The sequence below is a fragment of the Pseudorca crassidens genome, chromosome 9, assembly GCF_039906515.1.
Source record: "Pseudorca crassidens isolate mPseCra1 chromosome 9, mPseCra1.hap1, whole genome shotgun sequence".
Taxonomy (NCBI): Eukaryota; Metazoa; Chordata; class Mammalia; order Artiodactyla; family Delphinidae; genus Pseudorca; species Pseudorca crassidens.
Window position 1 is genome coordinate 36,462,501 of NC_090304.1, and position 20,293 is coordinate 36,482,793.

At 45.3% G+C, this 20,293-nt stretch overlaps 1 protein-coding gene across 12 annotated transcripts in view; it reads right to left on the reverse strand.

Annotated features, from left to right (window-relative positions):
• Positions 1–20,293, reverse strand: part of NAV2 (neuron navigator 2) — a 403,679-nt gene that overhangs the window by 122,927 nt on the left and 260,459 nt on the right. For all 12 annotated transcript variants that reach the window (XR_010946112.1, XM_067749641.1, XM_067749643.1 and 9 more), the window contains one exon: positions 4,434–4,556. Coding sequence is in view for 11 of the 12 variants with exons in the window: in XM_067749641.1 (XP_067605742.1) it covers positions 4,434–4,556 (123 nt within the window). In the remaining variant the exon portion in view is untranslated. The remainder of the gene's footprint in view (positions 1–4,433; positions 4,557–20,293) is intronic.

Sequence of the window (20,293 nt, forward strand, 5' to 3'; positions counted from 1 at the left end):
TCACAAAGCCAAGCAGTGCCCTGGGCTCGTGGAGATCCTGCGATGCTCTCACCGAGGAAGGAGGGCCTGGCTCGGCAGGCTGGTCAAATACCAGGTTGCATAGCTACACCCTCACACTGTGGGACTCCCTGTTCAAGCTGAAGCCGGGACAGCTCTAAGCACCAAGGCCTGGGTCCCAAATGCAGACAGTCCAGTTTATACAATGACTGAAGCCCAACTGAAATGCCATCTCAATACCTAAAATGTGCAGAATTTGCAGGGCAATGAAAATCTTGTAACAAGGGAAAAACAAAACAAAACAAAATAGTTTCTCCTTCCTGTTTGGTGATGTCAGAGGGCAATTTTCATTTTGTTCAAGTCTCAGGCTGACGTTTTAACACGCGGCATTAGTTTTTCTATTTTTATGACTACCTAAATTAATAAAAGCAACTGGTGTTCAATAAGTGTTTTAATGGTTGAGAAGAAAGTTACCAAGTAATGCAAAGTCCTCCTCAGCATCTATGTGCACAGAAGCCTGGCTTCTGTCCTCCACGTGCTCTCAATGACACGTACATGACCATCAGGGGAGCATCTAACTGTCTGAATCCACTGCTCGCTAAAGCATGATGCCGCAAAGGGCCACAGCGGTGCTTCGGGGGGACAAAGAAAGGGATGGGTTCCGAGGAGACAGCAGTGCGTGCAACCAGCCGGAGATCCACAAACCATGCGACTGTGGGCCCAGCCCCTGGGCCCTCCTTGTTGTTTTTTCCTTCCTTCTCCCAGGCTGCCAGCCCACAGACCTCCATGCCAAAGCTCTCTTTAGTTATCTGTTATCTGGGGCCAACAGCTTGTGATAAGCCGCCTCTGTTTGTCCCTTTTGACCCTCCCTTCTCAGACAGCTGGCTCTAGTGTGCTGCAAGTTCCTCCTGATGACTATTAGGTAAAAACTAGAGCCCACGGGTGGCAACCCTAAAGAGTGACAGGAGATCAAGGACAGACTTGGCAACTTGAATTTACGATCGTCATTTATTATTTCTCAGAAGCTGGCTGGTGACATAACGAGACTCACTAACAGATATGGTCTCTGTTTCCCAGACTCTGAAGGTACACATTCCTATCAGTTACTTTTAATAACCCTGAAGATACCCCAGCTAAATCCCATTGCCAACAGCCACGGCCTGCCTGGTGCCTGGTGGGTCGGCGTCCTTTAGGGCCTTCCCCCCCGGAGAGCTGTCCTTCGGGGCTGCACTGCCAAGGTCAATCAATGATGTTCCTGTTTGCACTGTGAGGTGATCCGCCCTTCTTGTGCTTGCCTTCCCTTTGCCGAGGGCTCATCAGAAATCATCTCTCAGTACTTTTCCTATTTCCTTTGTAGAACTCATGTAGTTTACTGCTTGTGTGTGAATCCTTAAGGACTGGGCTGTCTTTTTATTAAAAAAACTTCACGGAAATACCTTAGCTCTTTTTTTCAGGTTAAAAGGGAAGAATTCTGGAAAGGTGCTGGGTTCTCTGCATATTTTTTTCACTTGTCTAAATTATTTAAACAACATATTTCCAATTCAAGGATAAGAACAGGATTACCTAGTCTGTAGCCATTTGCATACTTCTTATTTTTTAATATATCTGCACACCGTCTGTGATATTCTTCCTTGATATTTCACGTTAAATCATCCCAAGCTTATACTATCCTTACCCTAAGCAATATTTGTAAAGTCATGGGTTTGAGATGCTAGCTGTAAGGTTTTTATTATTGTTTTAATTACAATTAAAATGTAATTGTTAAAAAGAAGTATTTCCCTGTCTACCATCTAAAATTATTTCCTGTACTATTAATGTTAGCCTCTCACTTTGGGACACCGTCATCTAGAATATAGTTTTGGGAAGAGACTTACATGAGGAACTTGAAAGAAACAAATCTACTGCTATTTCAACTTAGCCAAAGATAAAGAATTCTTATGGTTTGTTTACACTAACTTTGGAGAGTAAAGAAATTTAACATATTCAAGAATAATGCAGAATATCTCACTGCCTACAGGTCAAAACTTTTATATAAAATAGAAAATTTGTAAGCATTATTAAATCCTTTTTTTAAAGCCATCTGAATTCTTCCTTTACAAGTTGGTCAGGGGACTCCCCTGGTGGCTTAGTGGTTAAGAATCCGCCTGCCAATGCGGGGGACACGGGTTCGAACCCTGGTCTGGGAAGATCCCACATGCCACGGAGCAAATAAGCCCGCACGCCACAACTACTGAGCCTGCGCTCTAGAGTCTGCGAGCCACAACTACTGAGCCCTCCGTGCCACAGCTACTGAAGCCCACGCGCCTAGAGCCCGTGCTCTGCAACAAGAGAAGTCACCGCAATGAGAAGCCCGCGCACCGCAATGAAGAGTAGCCCCTGCTGGACACAACTAGAGAAACCCCGTGTACAGCAACGAAGACCCAATGCAGCCGAAAATAAATAAATAAGTAAATAAGTAAATTCATTAAAAAAAAAAAAAAGTTGGTCAGTTAATTATTCAGTCTTAAATGATCACATCTGAGCAATTCCAGCTTGGAGAGAACCAGGAGACACTGTTGTCTACTTGGTCCCACCATAGGGGCTGAGCTGGAACAACGGAACAAATGCCACCCATCTCTCCAGTCCCCACCCAAATCCTCCACCTCCAAAAGCAGGAACAAGCTCAGCTGTGATCTATGATCATTCCATTAACCTTGAAATGAAGCATTAAATTAAATTGCCTACTGCAGACTCTGCTTTTGCTACAAGGGGAAAAAGGCCTTCACTTTATGCTAATAGATTTACTAAGCAACTCCGTGTTTACAAGAGGATGCAAATAAGCAAAATAATTTAGCAAATTGTGAAATCTCCAGTGGGGGTGTTACAACAACTGATTTTTCTTTTGCTGAAATTTCCTCTAAAGATTTTAGTTATACAGAGCTTTAGCCTTAGAGAGAGCAGTTCTCAAACGGTTCATCTTTCTATAGAATTTTCAAACCAATACTTTAAATAAAATTACAGGAAAAAAGATGACTTGAGCTGGACAAGTCTTTTGTCCTCTCTGGTATCAATCACCACCTTGGATGCTGGGGAGACTCGGAGAAGGACACAGTCGAGTTGGTGGCAGAGCCTGGGCCTTGGGCAGATGCCAGCTTCCCAACAATGAATTCAGCACTCTCCTTACCAGCCCAAGCTTCCAAGTCTTCCCCAGAGAAGGTGAGGATTCCTCTTCAGCAAATTCCCTTTCTGGGGGGTAACTTCAAAATAATGCTGCCCTATTTCTCTGAAGCCGGAGAACTACAGAAGTCATATCACTCTCTGTAAAAAAGTATGTCCTGCTAAGAGAATAGTAAGAAGCTGTGCTGTGATACAGATACTTGGCACAGTGATTTCAAACCACTCATATCAAAATTCCATGTTATGGGGGCTTCCCTGGTGGCACGGTGGTTAAGAATCTGCCTGCCGATGCAGGGGACACAGGTTCGAGCCCTGGCCCGGGAGGATCCCACATGCTGCGGAGCAACTAAGCCCCTGCGCCACAACTGCTGAGCAGCCTCTGCTCACCACAACTAGAGAAAGCCCGCACACAGCAATGAAGACCCAATGCAGCCGAAAATAAATAAATAAAAATAAATTTAAAATTCCATGTTATGTCTCATCAACCCAGATGTGGAAAGAGGTCAAGTATGCCAGAAAAATCCTTCAACAGTCAGATCATTAAAGGGTATTGAAATCTAGAAATATAGCACATCAGGGCTGGAAGGGATCTTGGAAATCATACAGTCTAAGCCCCTTCTTTAATAAATTGCTCATGGTCATAGAATTGGTTTGTGTCAGAGTAAAGACTAAAAACTTGGAGGCCAAATATTCTTCTTTATTATACTGTTTTCTGAAGCTCTTTTTGTCTCTGAAGCAATGAAGACCGGTCAAGTCTCATCATGTCAACTACTCAGCATGCAGTGTATAAAGCTACATGGTTAAGCCTTGCCTCCTATCACCAGGCAACCAGAGAATTATCGGGAAGCCTGCTCAGCCTTGGCCAGGAGAGCTCTCTTCTACACACAGACTTTCTGTGCATCACCAGGGACTCTGTTCCTTCCGAGGTGCAATACCTAGAAAGCTGGCTAACAGAGGAAGCAAAGCAGATCCCCAGGGCCTGCTGAACTGATAAAGATGCAGTAGCAACAGTCAAAACAACAACAAAAACTGCCCAGCCTGAGCTCGCTGGGTTCGTGCTGTCAGAAGCACCATCCCACCCAGAAGCAGGATGCAAGAGCTGGTCAGCGGTCCTCTCCCTCCTGCTGTGCCAGCTCCTAACCAGAGGCCCAGCTTCAAGGCCTCCCAACCTCTGGTGGGTTAAGGTAGCACCCATCCGCTCTCACTATCACTGCCCTCATTTCTCAGCCCCCTCTGGAATGACCTCCACACCTGAGCAACCCCGAGTGGAGCAGGCTTACCTGTCAGCATCTCCGAGGCCCAGGGAGGTGTTTCTTTGCAGGGTCTCCCGCACCACAGCCATCCCATCAGGGAGCCGGTTCAGGCGGCGGGTGTAGAGGCCAAGTCCACCATCGGTCATGTACCTTTGAAAGAAGAAGAGGATGACGCAAAGGTATGGTTAAGGGCAGGTCCTGTGCCATCCTGCGGTTCATATCCAGAAGTCCTGCACGGCCATCCTGTGCTCTACGGGGGAAGGAACTGAGGCTTTCCCAAGGCTCTGTCACTGATCACAGCACAGGGATAACTCAGCTGACTCAACCCAAAGGATCACCAGCTTGCTAGCAAAAATACGTCGGCTTAATTAACCCAAACTCACAGGAACCTATGAAGCAGAAGGGAACTAGTAAATAAAATTAACTGTCAGATGCATTCATGACATTCTTTTTAATGTCAGCAATTATACAAGCAGGTGTTTTACCTAAGTACTGTGAATGGAACTGACAAGTCATCGGCAAGTCATAGGGAAAAATGTTACAGAACAGTGCAATGGAAAAAGTAGGCAAGCTTTTAAGATGAAAAGAAAGAAAAGATGGAGGATACAAGAGCCAGCTTTGCCGTCGTGGGCAAGTCATTTCTCTGAGTCCTGTGTTTTTCATCTAAACTGTGTGAATATCACAGCCTTCCTGTATCACAAGGTGGACATGAGAATTAGTGAGATAAGGAATATCACAGTGCTCTATAATTTGTATAAGATCGTAGAAACAGAAGATGTTATTAGGACAGTCATCATCTTGAAGTAGCTACAAGGGTAAATTTCACCTCTGATACTGATGTCTTAAGGGGGGTGTCCCAAACTCTCTGAATAACAGTAACGCTCCTTTATTTTCTAGATCTCTCGGTGATGCCACAAAGCTATCTTCTGATGAAATCAGTCAGGGGGAAGGGGAGACCCCTGAAACTTTCTGTATAGATGGCTGACTATCTATCAATCAGACCAGTTCCTGAAAGATTACCTACCAGTAGGAGGTAGTTCAGGTCCAAAGCAGCTTTACTTCATGGACCTCTGCTCCTCCACGACACCCCACAAAGGAGACTGCTTGTGCCATCACCCCCATCTCCAGAGGAGAACCAGAATTCAAAGCAAAATTCGAGCAGAGCCAGAATCCAACTCAGATCCCTTAGATTCCCACACGGGCCCCATCAGATTGACCTGCAATGCATCCGAAAGTGCAAGTGATTTGCATGTCAAGTCAAATAATAGGAAGTAAGAAGACCAATGAACGAGTGGTTGTTTTGTTGCAACAGTCAGCCAAGCTCATCATGGAATGTTTCACTGCCTTTGGTATCTTGGCTTTAGAATATATGGCGTAGATCCTGAGGGTTCTCAATCCTTGAGATTCTTCCACCTCTAGTTTAGGAACTTCTTAGGATATATTCTTAGAAAAATGGACTTACAGGATGCTGTGGAGGTTTCCCAGAACCAGTAGGATCAACTTAGGGTCAGAGAAGAAAGTTTTCACAGAAGCCATCTTGGGTGAGAAGGGGCTTCTGTTTTGGGTCAAAAGAACTCTCCCTTAGGGCAGCTTCCAGGATACCACGTCTGAACTGACTTCTCTGATGGCCCCATTCACCCCCCGTTTATGACATTAATGATCACAACGCCAGCATAATGGAAAATCTGCTGAAGTCAGTCAAACCGATTGTTTGCACCAGTAAAATAACACAACAGACTGGCTTTTTTCACTCAACTGTACGATAAAAACCACCCTGTGAATATACTAAAACCCAACGAATTGTACTCTTTAAAATGGTGAATTTTATGGTATCTGACTTATTCCTCAAGAAAAAGGAAAAAAGAAAACCCAAAAACCCCAGCGATTGCAGCTGCAGTTAAATAATTATCTGTGTAATGACGTTTGGATGCTTGGTTCCCACACTGGATAGTGAACTCCTTGATTGCAGGGACTATTTCATTTTGTTCAAATCTATATCCCATGTGCCTAACACATACTAAGTGCTTAATAAATATTGCTTGTGTTGAATGAAGCCCAAAGATACAGCCATAGGGTGAAGTTTAGCAAAAAACATTTTGGGAGGAAACCGATTACAGGTTCTTCTCGCTCTTAAATGTCAGCAAATTTGACATCTAAGACATATGGCAATTAAACTGTCTACCTGTCAGTCAACCCATCTGCCCATCCATCCACCCACCCACCCAGTCACGCAACAGATGTAGTGACCCTGGGTCCAGTGGTGGACTTCATGTGTGCATCCTACAATTAACATAAGGAGAAAAAAAAAAACACCTACAGAAAAATGCAGTAACTCTGCCAGAGGCTAGACTTTCTAGAGTAAATGTCCTTTCAAGGAGATTTCAGTGGAAGCTCTTCAAAACACAATCTGCTGCACCATTAAACAAGGCAGTTAATTTCGATTTTAGCAAAGTCTGCTCGGCCATATAGATAAACAAAAATTTTTCAACTGGGGAGATCTTGTCAAAGGACAAACTAATTTTAGCATTCATTTCCCTGCTGGATTTTTATTGCTGGTGAAACAACACACACGGTTGGGCAATTACACCTACCCGGGCATGTAGACGGAGGCCCCCACATACACAGCCCTGGCTTTCTGTGAAGGCCAAGAGCTGGTGAGCATTCCAGAGACTGAAAGCTGAGATGTGCTGCAGCCCCCAGCCCACTAACACCAGGTGCAAGATGGTGGTGTCAAAAACTGACCCCCGATGAAGGTGGGGGGCCTTGGAGAGATGGGACTGGATATGCTAACTTAGCTTGTCAACTGCTGCTGGGAATTCTGATTCTGTTTAGGCAGAGAGGAGGGGAAAGACAAGGATAAATCAGGATCCTCTGCCTTCTCAAATGCACCCAAGACTGAAAGCCAGAATCGAATGTAACCAATGTGACAACGATCTAGTTTCTTTACAAATCTATTTCATTCATTGTGTGTGTGTGTGTGTGTGAGAGAGAGAGAGAGAGACAGACAGACAGACAGACAGACAGACAGACAGAGAGAGACAGAGGGAGAGAGAGAGAGAGAAAGAAAGAGAGGGAAGGAGGGAGGGAGGAGTCAGAAGTGGTTAAGGAAAAGAGGGAATTTACCTCTTCTCCCAGAGATCTGTAAAAACGTATTCAATCATATTTTTTTCAATATTCAAACTAAATTCTATGTCCTCTCACTGCAAGACAGCACAGCACTGGAGATAGCTGTCACTTGAACCAGACTCACACTCAAGAACTTAAAGTATTTATTTCTAAAATTATTATCCACCAAATACAGTAGTCTGATTTATAAAAAGCTCTGTATATATTTTTAATAACTCTTCTGGTCTCAATGAAAAATATATATTTTTTGGTTCAACTCAAATTTCTACAGGAATTGGCTACTGAATGCATTAATATAGACTGCTGTCAGTTCATCCCTTTAGGAAGCATAATTTTAGAGATGAAGCCGTCACTGGTGTGCCGATTTAAAAGACCAGCCCTCGCCCTGGGAGGTGTAAAGGTTTATGTTCCTGACGGCTCAGGAGGCTGGGAGGGATGGCTGCATCCCATCTCCGGGATGCAGCTTTATCAGAGGCTCCCACTGCGTGGAGATGCAGTGACTTGCCTGAGGTCAGAAGGAAAGGAACCAGCTGATCTAGGGACCGAATCCCTGAGCACCAGGGCTACACTTGCCTTCTCCGTGGAGAAATAAATAATTAGTGCTGGAGCCTAATGAGGTGCTGGTAATATCCTAATGCTGGCTTCCTGGGGTCCTAAGCCACCAAGGCAACTGAACAATTTCCACACTGTCCTCCCCAGTTCCGCAGTGATGGGTGGAGGTTCCGCTGCTTCCCCAGAGGCTCCTGGATGGAGAGCGGGAGCCTCTGCTAAAGAGACAGGGTGTCTGTGGGGTGTTTTTCTTGCTTTTCAAGGCTGGGGCACCCTGGGGTGGCCCACGAGCATCAGAGTTAGGAGCATGGCTCTACCTTGTCAGCGAGTCCTGGGTTCAAAGTATCCCCTGCCCCTCGCTAGCTGAGGGCCCTTGTGTGTGTCATTGTTAGCAAATACTAACGGTTACTGATCCTTGCTGGGTGCTGTGCTAAGTGCCTCACATAAGTCATGACATCTTCAAAAGAATCTTATCAAGTGTTATTTTTATCTCTATTTTTTAGATGAAGACAAGGAAACTGAGGTCAAGATCAAGTACAGGTAGGTGGGTTCTAATCCCAGCTTTGCCACTTTTGGAGGGTAATTTCTCCAAGTTTCAGTTTCCTCATCTGCAAGATGAGTGAAACTACAGATTAACCTCACAGGGCCGTGGTGGGTAGACTGAGACAGTGTGTATAATGCCCAGAGCCTGCTATATCAGGAGCCCTTAAAATTCATTAGCTGCTGTTACTATCAGCAGCAGCAATGGCTCGTGTCTCTGAGTAGTGACTCTGCAGTCCCTCCTCCCCTTTCAATTCCACAAATATTACGTGCTCTGTGCCAGGCTGGGGTTACAGAGACAGAAAGGTCTCATTCCTGTCCTGCTTAGTGAAGCTCAAAGTCAACAAGGGTCTCAGATATGTAAATAGGTAACTCTCCTACTGCAGGATGAGCCGTATTCCAGACGGATGTATGACAGGCTCTGTGCATAAAGGGGAAGGAGTCACAGTTGGCCTTTGAAGGGAGCATAGGAGTTTGCCAGCCAAAGGAGGAGGATCCATCTAGGCACATAGATAACATGTACAAAAGCAAAGAGGAGGGTAAGAGGATGGGAAGTAGTTCACTGTTGCCAGAGCAGCAGGAACAAAGACAGGAGCTGGGCTGCAAGGGGACTGGGGCACAGTCAGGAAGGGCTGGGAGGCCAGGCAGAGCTGAGACGTTTGCCCGGAAGCCAGGGAAGCTATGAAGGTAGTAAATTAGTGAGTAACAGGTTTTCGATTCCTCCACCATTCAACACTCCATTTTTGGCAAGCACTGTCTCACTGATATCTCCTGTAGATTTTTCAGAACACGCCACTTGTCCGGATCCTGTCTGAGTCACCCCAGACCTTCGGGAAATGACCAGGCTTGCAGGGTAGACCTCACCATCCCTCCATCTAAAAGAGACCTGTGAAGGCAACAAGCCTATGACAAGGAACTTTCTCAACAAAATAGGTGCATCCTGTGTAACGGACAGGAGCTATGAAAAAGCTTTGGAATCTCATAGGACCTGTCAGAACAAATACGCTAAATTCTGAGTCCAACGCTGTCAACAGCTCCCTCCTCCTTCTTTACATGTACATAGTGAGGCAACAATGTAGAACAAGCGAAACTGGCTCTGTGAGTCACCTTCAGAAGGAGGGAAAGAGGACCCCTCCTTCTCAAAGTTCCCAACCTGGCGCATAAGGAACACAAACGGGCTGGCGCACTAATCGCAAAGGAAATCACCTTCTGTCAAGAACTGGGGGAGGTGAGAGGGGATGGGAAGGGAGAAAAATATGTACACTGATGTATTTCAATGTATTCCTAATACAGCACAGCATAAAAAAATTTAAAACTCTCAGAGGCAAGAAGTGAAAGCAATACCGACAGAAAAAAAAAAATCGAGCCTCAGTGATTACTTTTCTTCAAAGAAATGTCAGCTTGTCTGTATTTCTGGGACACACATTTGGTTTAAATGTGAACATAGCAAAGAAAAATGGAATAAAAGAACTGCATATTTAAAAACTATTCCTTGCCAACATCAATATAAATGTATGAACATATACATCAACAAATACTTCGTTGTATAAGGTTAAAGAAAATGATGTGGGCAGATGAAAAGACCTTGCATTCGAGTTTCACCAACACCCAAGTCCCCAAACAACCAATGCTTTCACAATGCTCTTCGACTCCATTACAATAGGCCTGACATTTACATTCTAAGTTTATTAGGATGTAAATTGAGTTTCTGGACCAACCTGTAAAAGGATCCCTTTAGTTTAGGGCCTCTTAGAAGTCAGATGAATAAATTTCACTCTGGGTCATGGAAGGACAAACTGACAAGCAAGTCTAACAAAGCTGCCTGAATCCTTTTGAAGAAAGTTGATCTTAGTGACAAAAAAGAATCTGCTACATTTGACTTAAGGGGAGAAGATGCATTTGAAATGCAAAAACATGGTTGGAAAAATCCAGATTTTTAAACTTTTCAGTGCTCTTTTTTGGGAGGATGTGAGAGTTCAGTTTTCCTCTCCAGCAAAAATAATAATAGTAAGACTGCAGCACTAAAATTTAGGTGAACACTTAAAATTTGACTAATGAAACACTTGGAAACTGCTTTGCCCTCAGGTTTTAGGCACAAAATCTGAGGCAACTATGGCATATTTCATTTACCAATCCACCCCGCTGCTGCCCTCACCTCCAATGACAAGTACGGAAACGTATCACAGAGCAATTCTAAGACCCTACCCACTGCATAGCCTTAATATCTGAAAATCAAATAAAGGTGAGTCCTAACCAAAGAACAGGTTGCTGCTGCTTCTCTATCATGGACCACCCCAAACTGACACACAGTGAAATGAAACTTACAGCGGCCTTCAGAGAGAAAGTCTAAGTTTCAAATGTCTTTCTTCATTCGGTTTCCCTGCAATAATACGACTTCAGGTATAAGTAATCCAGACTAGACCACACAAATAATCAAGAAACATTGCTTTGGTGTTCATGGCTTTTAGGGAACTCCTCCAATAACTCTGCTGCCCCTACAGGACCAGTTTCCTACCTTCCTGTTCGGAGCAGGGTTGGGGCAGAGATCAGCACGACTTCCCAGGGTGCTCTAGGACAGCTGGCTCTTCAGGACATCCCCGAGCTGGTATCTTGCTCTTTTTAGGAGGATATGAGCGTTCAATTTTCCTTTCCAGCAAAATCTGCCCTTATTTCGCTGAATCCTGGAGCAGCCACCCGAGGCCAGAGCACAGAACAGGGCTCTGGCAGATAGATGTCACTTTCACTGCAGGGAAGTTCCTTCAATGGCCAGGAACCACCAACGGGGAGCATCCACAGCTCAAGGGGCACCAGCTCCGTCCGTGGCTCATCTGCATCTCACTTCCGTCTCATCCAGTCAGTCCTGGCTGTGAAGTGAGTCAGACGATTGGGGAAACCCTGGCTCAATTCTCTGAGCCTGGTGTAGCAGGAAGGCAAGTCTGCAGAAGTGAGCCAGGCTCAGCAGGGCTGGAGCCTACTCTGGCTACCTAGTCACCGGAGCACGCCTCTCTGGGGAGCACGGCAAAGACGTTGCTAAGCAAGTCAGGCAAGAGCTCAGCTCCAGCAGGCCACGGAGACAGAGGTAACAGCGGGAAAAGGCAGGCCTGAGTAAAGGAGGAGTCAAAAGGTCCCAGGGGGGTCCATTAAGCCTCACTGGGTGAACGTGGTGCCACAGACTTTATTTCCGAAAGCTATAGGTGCTGCAAAGCTGCTTGAAGAGAACAGAAGGCACACTGCAGGGGTCATGCCGCAAAACTCAACACCTGCCTCATCCTCTACCTGCCGCCGAACCAGTAGCTTCAGCGGCAGCTGGCAACTTATTGGAACTGTGGCATCCCAGAACTCCCAAATCAGACCCTGCAGTTCAACAAAGTCCCCACGTCGTTCTAATGTGCATTAAAGAATGGAAAGCAGGGCTTCCCTGGTGGCGCAGTGCTTGAGAGTCCGCCTGCCGATGCAGGGGACGCGGGTTCGTGCCCCGGTCCAGGAGGATCCCACATGCCGCGGAGCGGCTGGGCCCGTGAGCCATGGCCGCTGAGCCTGCGCGTCTGGAGCCTGTGCTCCGCCACGGGAGAGGCCATAACAGTGAGAGGCCCGTGTAACTGCAAAAAAAGGAGAGGCCACAACAGTGAGAGGCCCGCGTACCGCAAAAAAAGGAGAGGCCACAACGGTGAGAGGCCCGCGTACCGCAAAAAAAAAAAAAAAAAAAAAAAAAAAGGAAAGCAGTGACCTCAAGCAGTGGTCTCTGCAGTGGGGAGCATAAGATGACCCACAGGGGTGAAAACGAAAATGCTTCTGTTTATATTCATTTCTTATCACGTCCCTTGTAAATCCTGTGTGTATGCAGGTATTATAGTATGCACAGTGTTTCAGTCACAAAGCATATGTATGTTTAAAAAACAAATATAGCATCTAATGGAGGAACAAGCTCTTTCTGATGCAACCAAAGGCAGTTTAGAGACCACGATCTGAAGCAGAAATTCCTAAATCTTCTTAAGTTGTGGACCCCTCAGAGAAACCCCTGAAAGCCATGGAGCCTATTTCTCGTATGAATAAAACATGTATCCAGTTCAAGTCAGGTCACAGACCCCCCACCCCAACCCAGGCCCCGTGTTAGTGGCCCCTCTGTGGAGTTAGGGCAGAAGTGGATCCTGGCTGAGTCGGTCCCTTCGACATATACAGTTTCCGCAGAGCAAGGTGTTTGCTTGTCTTTGCTGTAAACGGACTTCGCGCTGGCACGTGGCATCGCTGTAACTCACAAGTCACCCTGGCTTCTAGCACACAGACTCGATCTCACCACTGCTGTGGGTTTGGGTTTGCCTCCACCAAACTCCTAGCAGAGGAGAGACTGATCTAGCGGGAAAATTCCTGCATGGTGAGGAAACATGCTGCTATGGTTCTTGCATCTTTTGCAGAATGTAATGTGGATTTTTACAAGTTTAACAAAATTCCATCTAGCACTGATTACCAGAGCATTTCGGTTTAGCTTGCCTACAGATCTATACATATATCAATGCTATACATATAAATCCGTAACTGTACTAATAAAATACACAGTCACACAGAGAGCCAGGGATTATAACAATTTATCCCTATTTATGACCCCTATTTAAATAAATACACACATATAAATTTTTCATTACAACCCATAACTATGCTTGTTTAAAATGGGTGTTGGCAGGGCACCCTACTGAAGAAAGGCTGCATGCTTTGGAAATTTGACAGCCCCCATGTCTGGAATTTGGTCTGGCCTGAATTCTCTTTACTGTGGCTCAACTGTCAGTGTGGGGTTGCAGCAGGTATTTCTAGCACGAGCAGGAAGCTTTCTGTCCACCTACTGAAAGATGAAACACATTCTAGCACACAGGAGACAGTTCTCTAGACAAAGCCCCTTTAAGCTCTTTCTTGGAATGAAACAGATGGTGAAAGGAGACTGACTGATATCCAGGAATTCTCAAACCTTAGAATACACCCGAATCATCTGGGGAACCCGAGAAAAATGCAGACTCCAAGGTCCCAGCTTCACAGATGCAGAATGCCATTAGTGAGGCGTTTTTAAATAGACCTTGTTTTTTTAAAGCATTTTGAGGTTTACAGAGAAACTGCATGGAGGAAAGTAGAGCTCCATTAAACTCCTTCTCCCCTTCCACCAGTTTCCCCTATTAACATCTTGCATCAGTGTGATACATTTGTTAAAACTGATAAACTAATACTGATACATTATTTGATACTAATAACTAACATTATTATCAATAATATTGATACACTGTTAACCAAAGCCCACAGCTTATGTTACAGTTCACTGTGCTGTACAGTTCTATGGGTTTTGACAAGTGCATAACGATATGTATCTACTGTCACAGTATCACACAGCTAACGTTTTATTGCCCTAAAAACGTCCTGTCCTCCCCTGTTCATCCCTTCCCTCAAATCTGTACTTTTAACAGACACGTAATTTTCTTTTTCTTTCCTTTTTTTTTTGGTTAAATAATTTTCTTGCAGTCAGGATCAAGCTGTCAGAAATGCTGGCTTAAGTCTTGAGAGCTGGATGGAGGAACTGTGAGCTAGACTGACCTCAGTTTCCCTAAGAGTTAGTTAAAAAGTCACCATAATGTGACTATAGTGTAACAGTAACTTAACTTTCAAATCTTTATAATAACTAGTCTTGGCCCTGTATATTAAGGGGGCAACATGCATGTTAAGAGTACCCGATCCCGGGCTTCCCTGGTGGCGCAGTGGTTGAGAGTCTGCCTGCCGATGCAGGGGACATGGGTTCATGCCCCGGTCCGGGAAGATCCCACATGCCGCAGAGCAGCTGGGCCCGTGAGCCATGGCCGCTGAGCCTGCGCGTCCGGAGCCTGTGCTCCGCAGCGGGAGAGGCCACAACAGTGAGAGCCCCGCGTACCTCAAAAAAAAAAAAAAAAAAAAAAAAAAAAGAGTACCCGATCCCTGATTCCTAATGGCCCCTCCATCTCAGATCACAGCCTGATAAGAGCTGTTAGAACTCTAAGTTTCTTCTAAAGTATCAGTTAACTCTTGCACGTGGACTTTCAGGCCTACAGGCCCCAGAACAGTCCAACTGTGGAAGCCCACACTGGGAAGGGACACAAGTGAGCAGTGCCAGCTACGCTGAATACAGAGTACTGGGGGTCATTTGTGGGGGGCTCAGCGGGGGTGTCATAATTAGATGCCTTTACCCTGAAATAACCTTCTGTTTCAAAAGAATCCATCCTCCCAGGCACTTCTCACGCACCGGGACACGCTTGCCAATCTTCTGGTTGCCGCTACACCTTATCATTCCCATGATTTCTGACATGACTCCCCGACCCCTAAAGCTCTGTACGACACAAGTTCACTTTTCACCTTGAGTCGACGGAATTTGTGCTGGTGTTCAGGGTTGTGCGTTTCCTTTCCAAGATGACTAGAGCTCCCAGCGGTGGGAATCGGACATCCAGAGTCTCCTTCCCTTTTGGTTGCATGTAGACACCCCTAGGTAGTAACCAGGGTCACTTCCAAACTGGGGAGAAGCCAGCTGCCACTTGACTTTAGGTTTATGTAAGTTTCACTTTGTCTTATCTACACTGTGGCTCAAAGTAATGCCCAGGGGTACTGAGGACAGGTGGAGGACGAAGGTGACTCACGTAACTGGGGGGCAACCCCTTCTGAGACATAAAGCAGGCCTTGGGACATCACCCAACCTCAGTAAAGATTTCTGAAAGCAGCTGGGAGGCTACAGGAAGCACCGCACTACAGCCCTATGCAGGCTGCTGCCCTAGAGATGGTCCACATTTTGAGGTGGTGTCATTTGTTCAGTACACGTTTATGCCGCCCCTGCTGTCAGGCAGGCACTGGCCTGGGTGCTCGGGATACAAGAATCAGATCCAGTCCTTGACCTTGAGGGGCTTAGAGTCTGGGTGAGGGGAACAGACATGTCAATGTTTGCATGGGGCTCAGCAAGGGCCAGAGCAGGGAGAAGGGCCAGAAAAGGCTTCTTAGAGGAAGAAACCCTCAAGCGGCATCTTGAAGGATGAGAAGGTGTTTGCCAGGCAGCCTTGGGTTGGGGCAAGGAAATCAGACAGCTCACACAGACATACGTGTATCAATACAAAGGATCTAAAATGTACAGTGGATTCACTGTGTGGTCTTAGATGCTAAATTTCTACTAGGTAACATTTTCATTAAGAAAATCATTATTCTGGGCACTCATTCTAAATGGAATTTGATAAATGTATTTCCAACACAAAGAAATACGTACATAGGCCTCTGGCTTTCAAGCACAGGGATTAAGCCAAAACTGGGTGACCCCAAGGATACTCGAATTACCTGCCACTAAATCCGGCAAGCCCAGTAGACACAACAGCTGACAACATAGGATGCCTGACCCTGTGTGCTTTTCCATTTGTCCATGAGCACTGGGTCACCTTCAGAAACAGCACCCCAGCAGCCAGAACACCAGGTCTCCATGGCAGTGGGCCCGTCGCTGGGGTGGGGCAGGAGTTTGGAAAAGCATATGTGATGTTATAAATTTACCACTTTAAACAAACAACTAAAAAGGCCCAATGATTTTTATAAGGTATTCTATAAAGTTTGACAGAATTTTGGTTCACGTGTAACTACTGAAGAGACGGTAATTTTCTAAAGACACACTTATTCTTACTCTCACATTCCTCCTCCCCCCAATTCAGAGTGTGATGTCTTCACATTAAGGGATATGAGAGTTTCTGCTTTTTTTTTTTTTAAGTCTGAAAAACACCGAGTTAAAGTTCTGTGAGAATGGGAACCAGCCATTCTCCTCCTGGAGAGCTCAGATTTTGAACTACGTGAGCACCAGGCCTCCATATTAAGTGAGGCCATCTAAACATGCATCGTACAGTCACAGAAGTGTCTCAGGATATATTCACACAGAAGGAACGAGACTGTGGCTGAGAGTGGGGATGGGGCCCCTCCCTGCCCTGAGCCACGACAGGCAGATCTCACAGCTGCCTCTTTGGGGTCCCACCCCTTCCGCCAAAGAAGCTGTACTGCATAATCCTGGTAAAACAGGGCATGCTGAAATTCTTAAAATCTTAAAAACAAAACAAAATTCTAAATTGAAAGGGCTTCCTGCACAAACCAAGGGCCACCGGAAAAAAAGAAAAATCAGCCCAGCCTCCACCTTGGCGTTCCCCAGAAAATGCCTGGGTCTCTCCCATGTGAGCCACAGAAAAATGCCCTTTTCTACTAAGGCTGGTAAACGTCTGTCCTACTCCAAGAAGTGCCTGTGGGGTCCAACATGGTACAAACTCCAAAAAACAAACGATGTGCTCCTCAATGATTAAAACACCGTGCTTGAGTTGCCATAGGGTCCAGCAACCCCACTCCTGGGCATCTATCTGGAGAAAACCATAATTCGAAAAGATACATGCACCCCTATGTTCACAGCAGCACTGTTTACAATAGCCAAGACATGGAAGCAACCTAAATGTCCATTGACAGATGAATGGGTAAAGAAGATGTGGTACATACATACAATGGAATACTACTCAGCCATTAAAAGAAACAAAATAATGCCACTTGCAGCAACACAGATGGACCTAGAGATTATCATACTGAGTGAAGTAAGTTGGAAAGAGAAAGACAAATACCATATGATATCATCTGTGTGTGGAATCTAAAATATGACACAAATAAACTTATCTATGAAACAGAAACAGACTCACAGGCATAGAGAACAGACTTGTGGTTGCCAAGGAGGAGCGGGGGTGGGGGAAGAATGGCTTGGTAGTTTGGGCTTAGTAGATGCAAACTATTATATATAGGGTGGCTAAACAACAGGGTCCTACTGTATAGCACAGGGAACTATATTCAATATCCTGTGATAAACCATCATGGAAAAGAATTAAAAAAAACCCACCTTGCTCATCTGCACACTGACGTGCGGTGGCCTCACTCACCATGCTCTGCCTCCTCTAGCATCTTAGTGCTGAGATACTGGATGTCTTTTAAGATCATCTCACCCACCTCCCAGCCTGAAAAGGTTGTACCTCTAAAACATCACCTTAAATGCAACCAGGCATTAAGAAAAACACCAACAGGGACTTCACTGGTGGCGCAGTGGTTAAGAATCCGCCTGCCAATGCAGGGGACACAGGTTCGAGCCCCGGTCTGGGAAGATCCCAATGCCGCGGAGCAACTAAGCCTGTGCGCCACAACTACTGAGCCTGCACTCTAGAGCCCGCGAGCCACAACTACTGAGCCCATGAGCCACAACTACTGAGGCTGTGAGCCACAACTACTGAAGCCTATGCTCCCAGAGCCCATGCTCCGCAACAAGAGAAGCCACTGCAATGAGAGGCCTGTGCACCGCAACGAAGAGTAGCCCCCGCTCGCCACAAGTAGAGAAAGCCCGCACACAGCAACGAAGACCCAATGCAGCCAAAACTAAAATAAATAAATAAATTTATTTTTTAGAAAAACCATTAACCATTTAAGAAAAACACCAATAATACACAGTCTTACGGAACTACAGAATATTAGATCGGGGGGTGGTGGGAGGTTCCGAAGATTACTTGGTCTGATGATTTCTCAGATGCAGAACTGACACTCAGAGAGTTTAAGTGATTTACCCAAGGAAACACAACTAGAAAGTAGCCACTGATGTGTTTTCATTTTAATATATTTTTGTGTTCAATAAATTTATCATGTTCAATAAATCTTTTATGATAAAATTAAAGTTTAGTTCCTTTATTTTCCGTTTTGTTTTAACTGTTTACCTATTTATCTCCTCGTCTTCCAGCCTCTCACCCAACAACTTCAACAAATGTATGACCAGTATTATTATAATTATGATTATTATTTTCAAGCTTGTACTTTTGCTTCACTATGCCCAGTCCCTAGATTCTGCCTAGAATTCTTGAGATAGGTACCTATCAAATGTTCTTGGTACACTAAATGAAAGAATAAATAATAACCTAGAATTAAGTTGCTTTAATGTATGATATATGTGTTAAACATTTGGGGAATACAAAGAAGTGAGACATCCTTGCATCTACTTAGAGGAAAGTCAAATACATTAATAGAGGCTATGTTAGCTAAAGGATTCAAGGAAGACTTCTAGGAAGATGGGGGTCCCCCAGGCAGGGGCAGCTAGTGAGAAAAGGCTTAGAGGGAGGGGTCATAGGTCCCATTCAAGGGACAGCATGGCATGAGCAGAGCACCCAGTGTAGGGAACAAGGTCAATGCCACTCTCAGTGGCTCATGAACCTGAGCTGAAGGCAGGCATGTTGCCCCCTGGCTGAATTCCCCATTGTCTGTGATGTTCTAAAAAGGAGTAAAAAGTGAAACCAGTAGAGCAGGGAGTTCAGCTGGAAAGGCAAAAACTGCTTCCCTGTAGAATTTCAACAGGTATGGGCCTGGACAGTGCCACAGGCATGTTTGCAAGAAGGACAGGTGTGTCTCCCCACAGCAAGGCGGCTGCTGGAGCTCGGCAGGTAACTTGGGCAGGAGACACCCAGCAGCCAAGAATCCAGGCAAACCAGCCAGCCTGGGGACAGACAGAGCGGCCCGGGTGGTGAACGTCCGGAGGGCACCCCGCGGCAGCTGGAGCGCTGGCGGGAAGGGCAGGCTGGGAGGGAGCCAGAACCCCGGCCGGTGACCTCCAGAGCGGGAATCAAGCAAAAGCTGGTTGTCTACAGGATACTCAAGTTACCTGCTAGCAGGGCAGGGGGAGCTGCAGTCACAACAGCTGGCTGGTGCTGTACAAAGGCACAGGGTCCCTGAATTTCTCGCGCTTCCACTGGTTCAAACGTTTCCACTTTCACAAGAATGGGAGACAGATGAGCTGAAGGAATCATTCAAACAGGGCAGGGGCAAAGCCACACCCCTTCGACCCTGCATAGTGAGAGTGGGCTTATTCAATATTGTAACATTTTACACTTTAAAAAATCCAGCAATCCCATTCCTGGGTATATATCCAGAGAAAACTCTAATTTGAAAAGATACATGCACCCCAGTGTTCATAACAGCACTATTTACAATAGCCAAGACATGGAAATAACCTGAATGTCCATCAACAGATGAATGGATAAAGAAGATGTGGTACATATATACAATAGAATAGTACTCAGTCATAAAAAAGAACGAAATAATGCCATTTGCAGTGACATGGATGGACCGAGAGATTACCATAGTAAGTGAAATAAGCCATACAGAGGACAAATGTTATATGATGATATTGCTTATATATAGAATCTAAAAAAAAAAAAAATACAAGTGACCTTATTTACAAAACAGAAATAGACCCACAGATATAGGAAGCAAATTTACAGTTACCAAAAGGGAAGGGGGGCATAAATTAGGTGTTTGGGATTTACACTACTGTATATAAAATAGATATATTCAGTTATATATATAACCGAATCACTGTGCTGTATACCTGAAACTAACACAACATTGTAAATCAACTATCTTTCAATTTTTAAAAATCTATCATTTTCACTATACAACCTAACAAGTGTAACTTTCAGTAATATCTCGGCAGGTGTGCAGCCCCTTGAGCTCACAGTGACTCTCAACAGCTACTCTGACATCTGCCAGACCAGAACCTGCAGCGAGGGAAAGAAGTGGGTCTGATTCTTGTGTTTATTTGAAGGGGGCATGGGTGAGAACATTTTTCGAAGGAACAGCTTTGGTGTCCT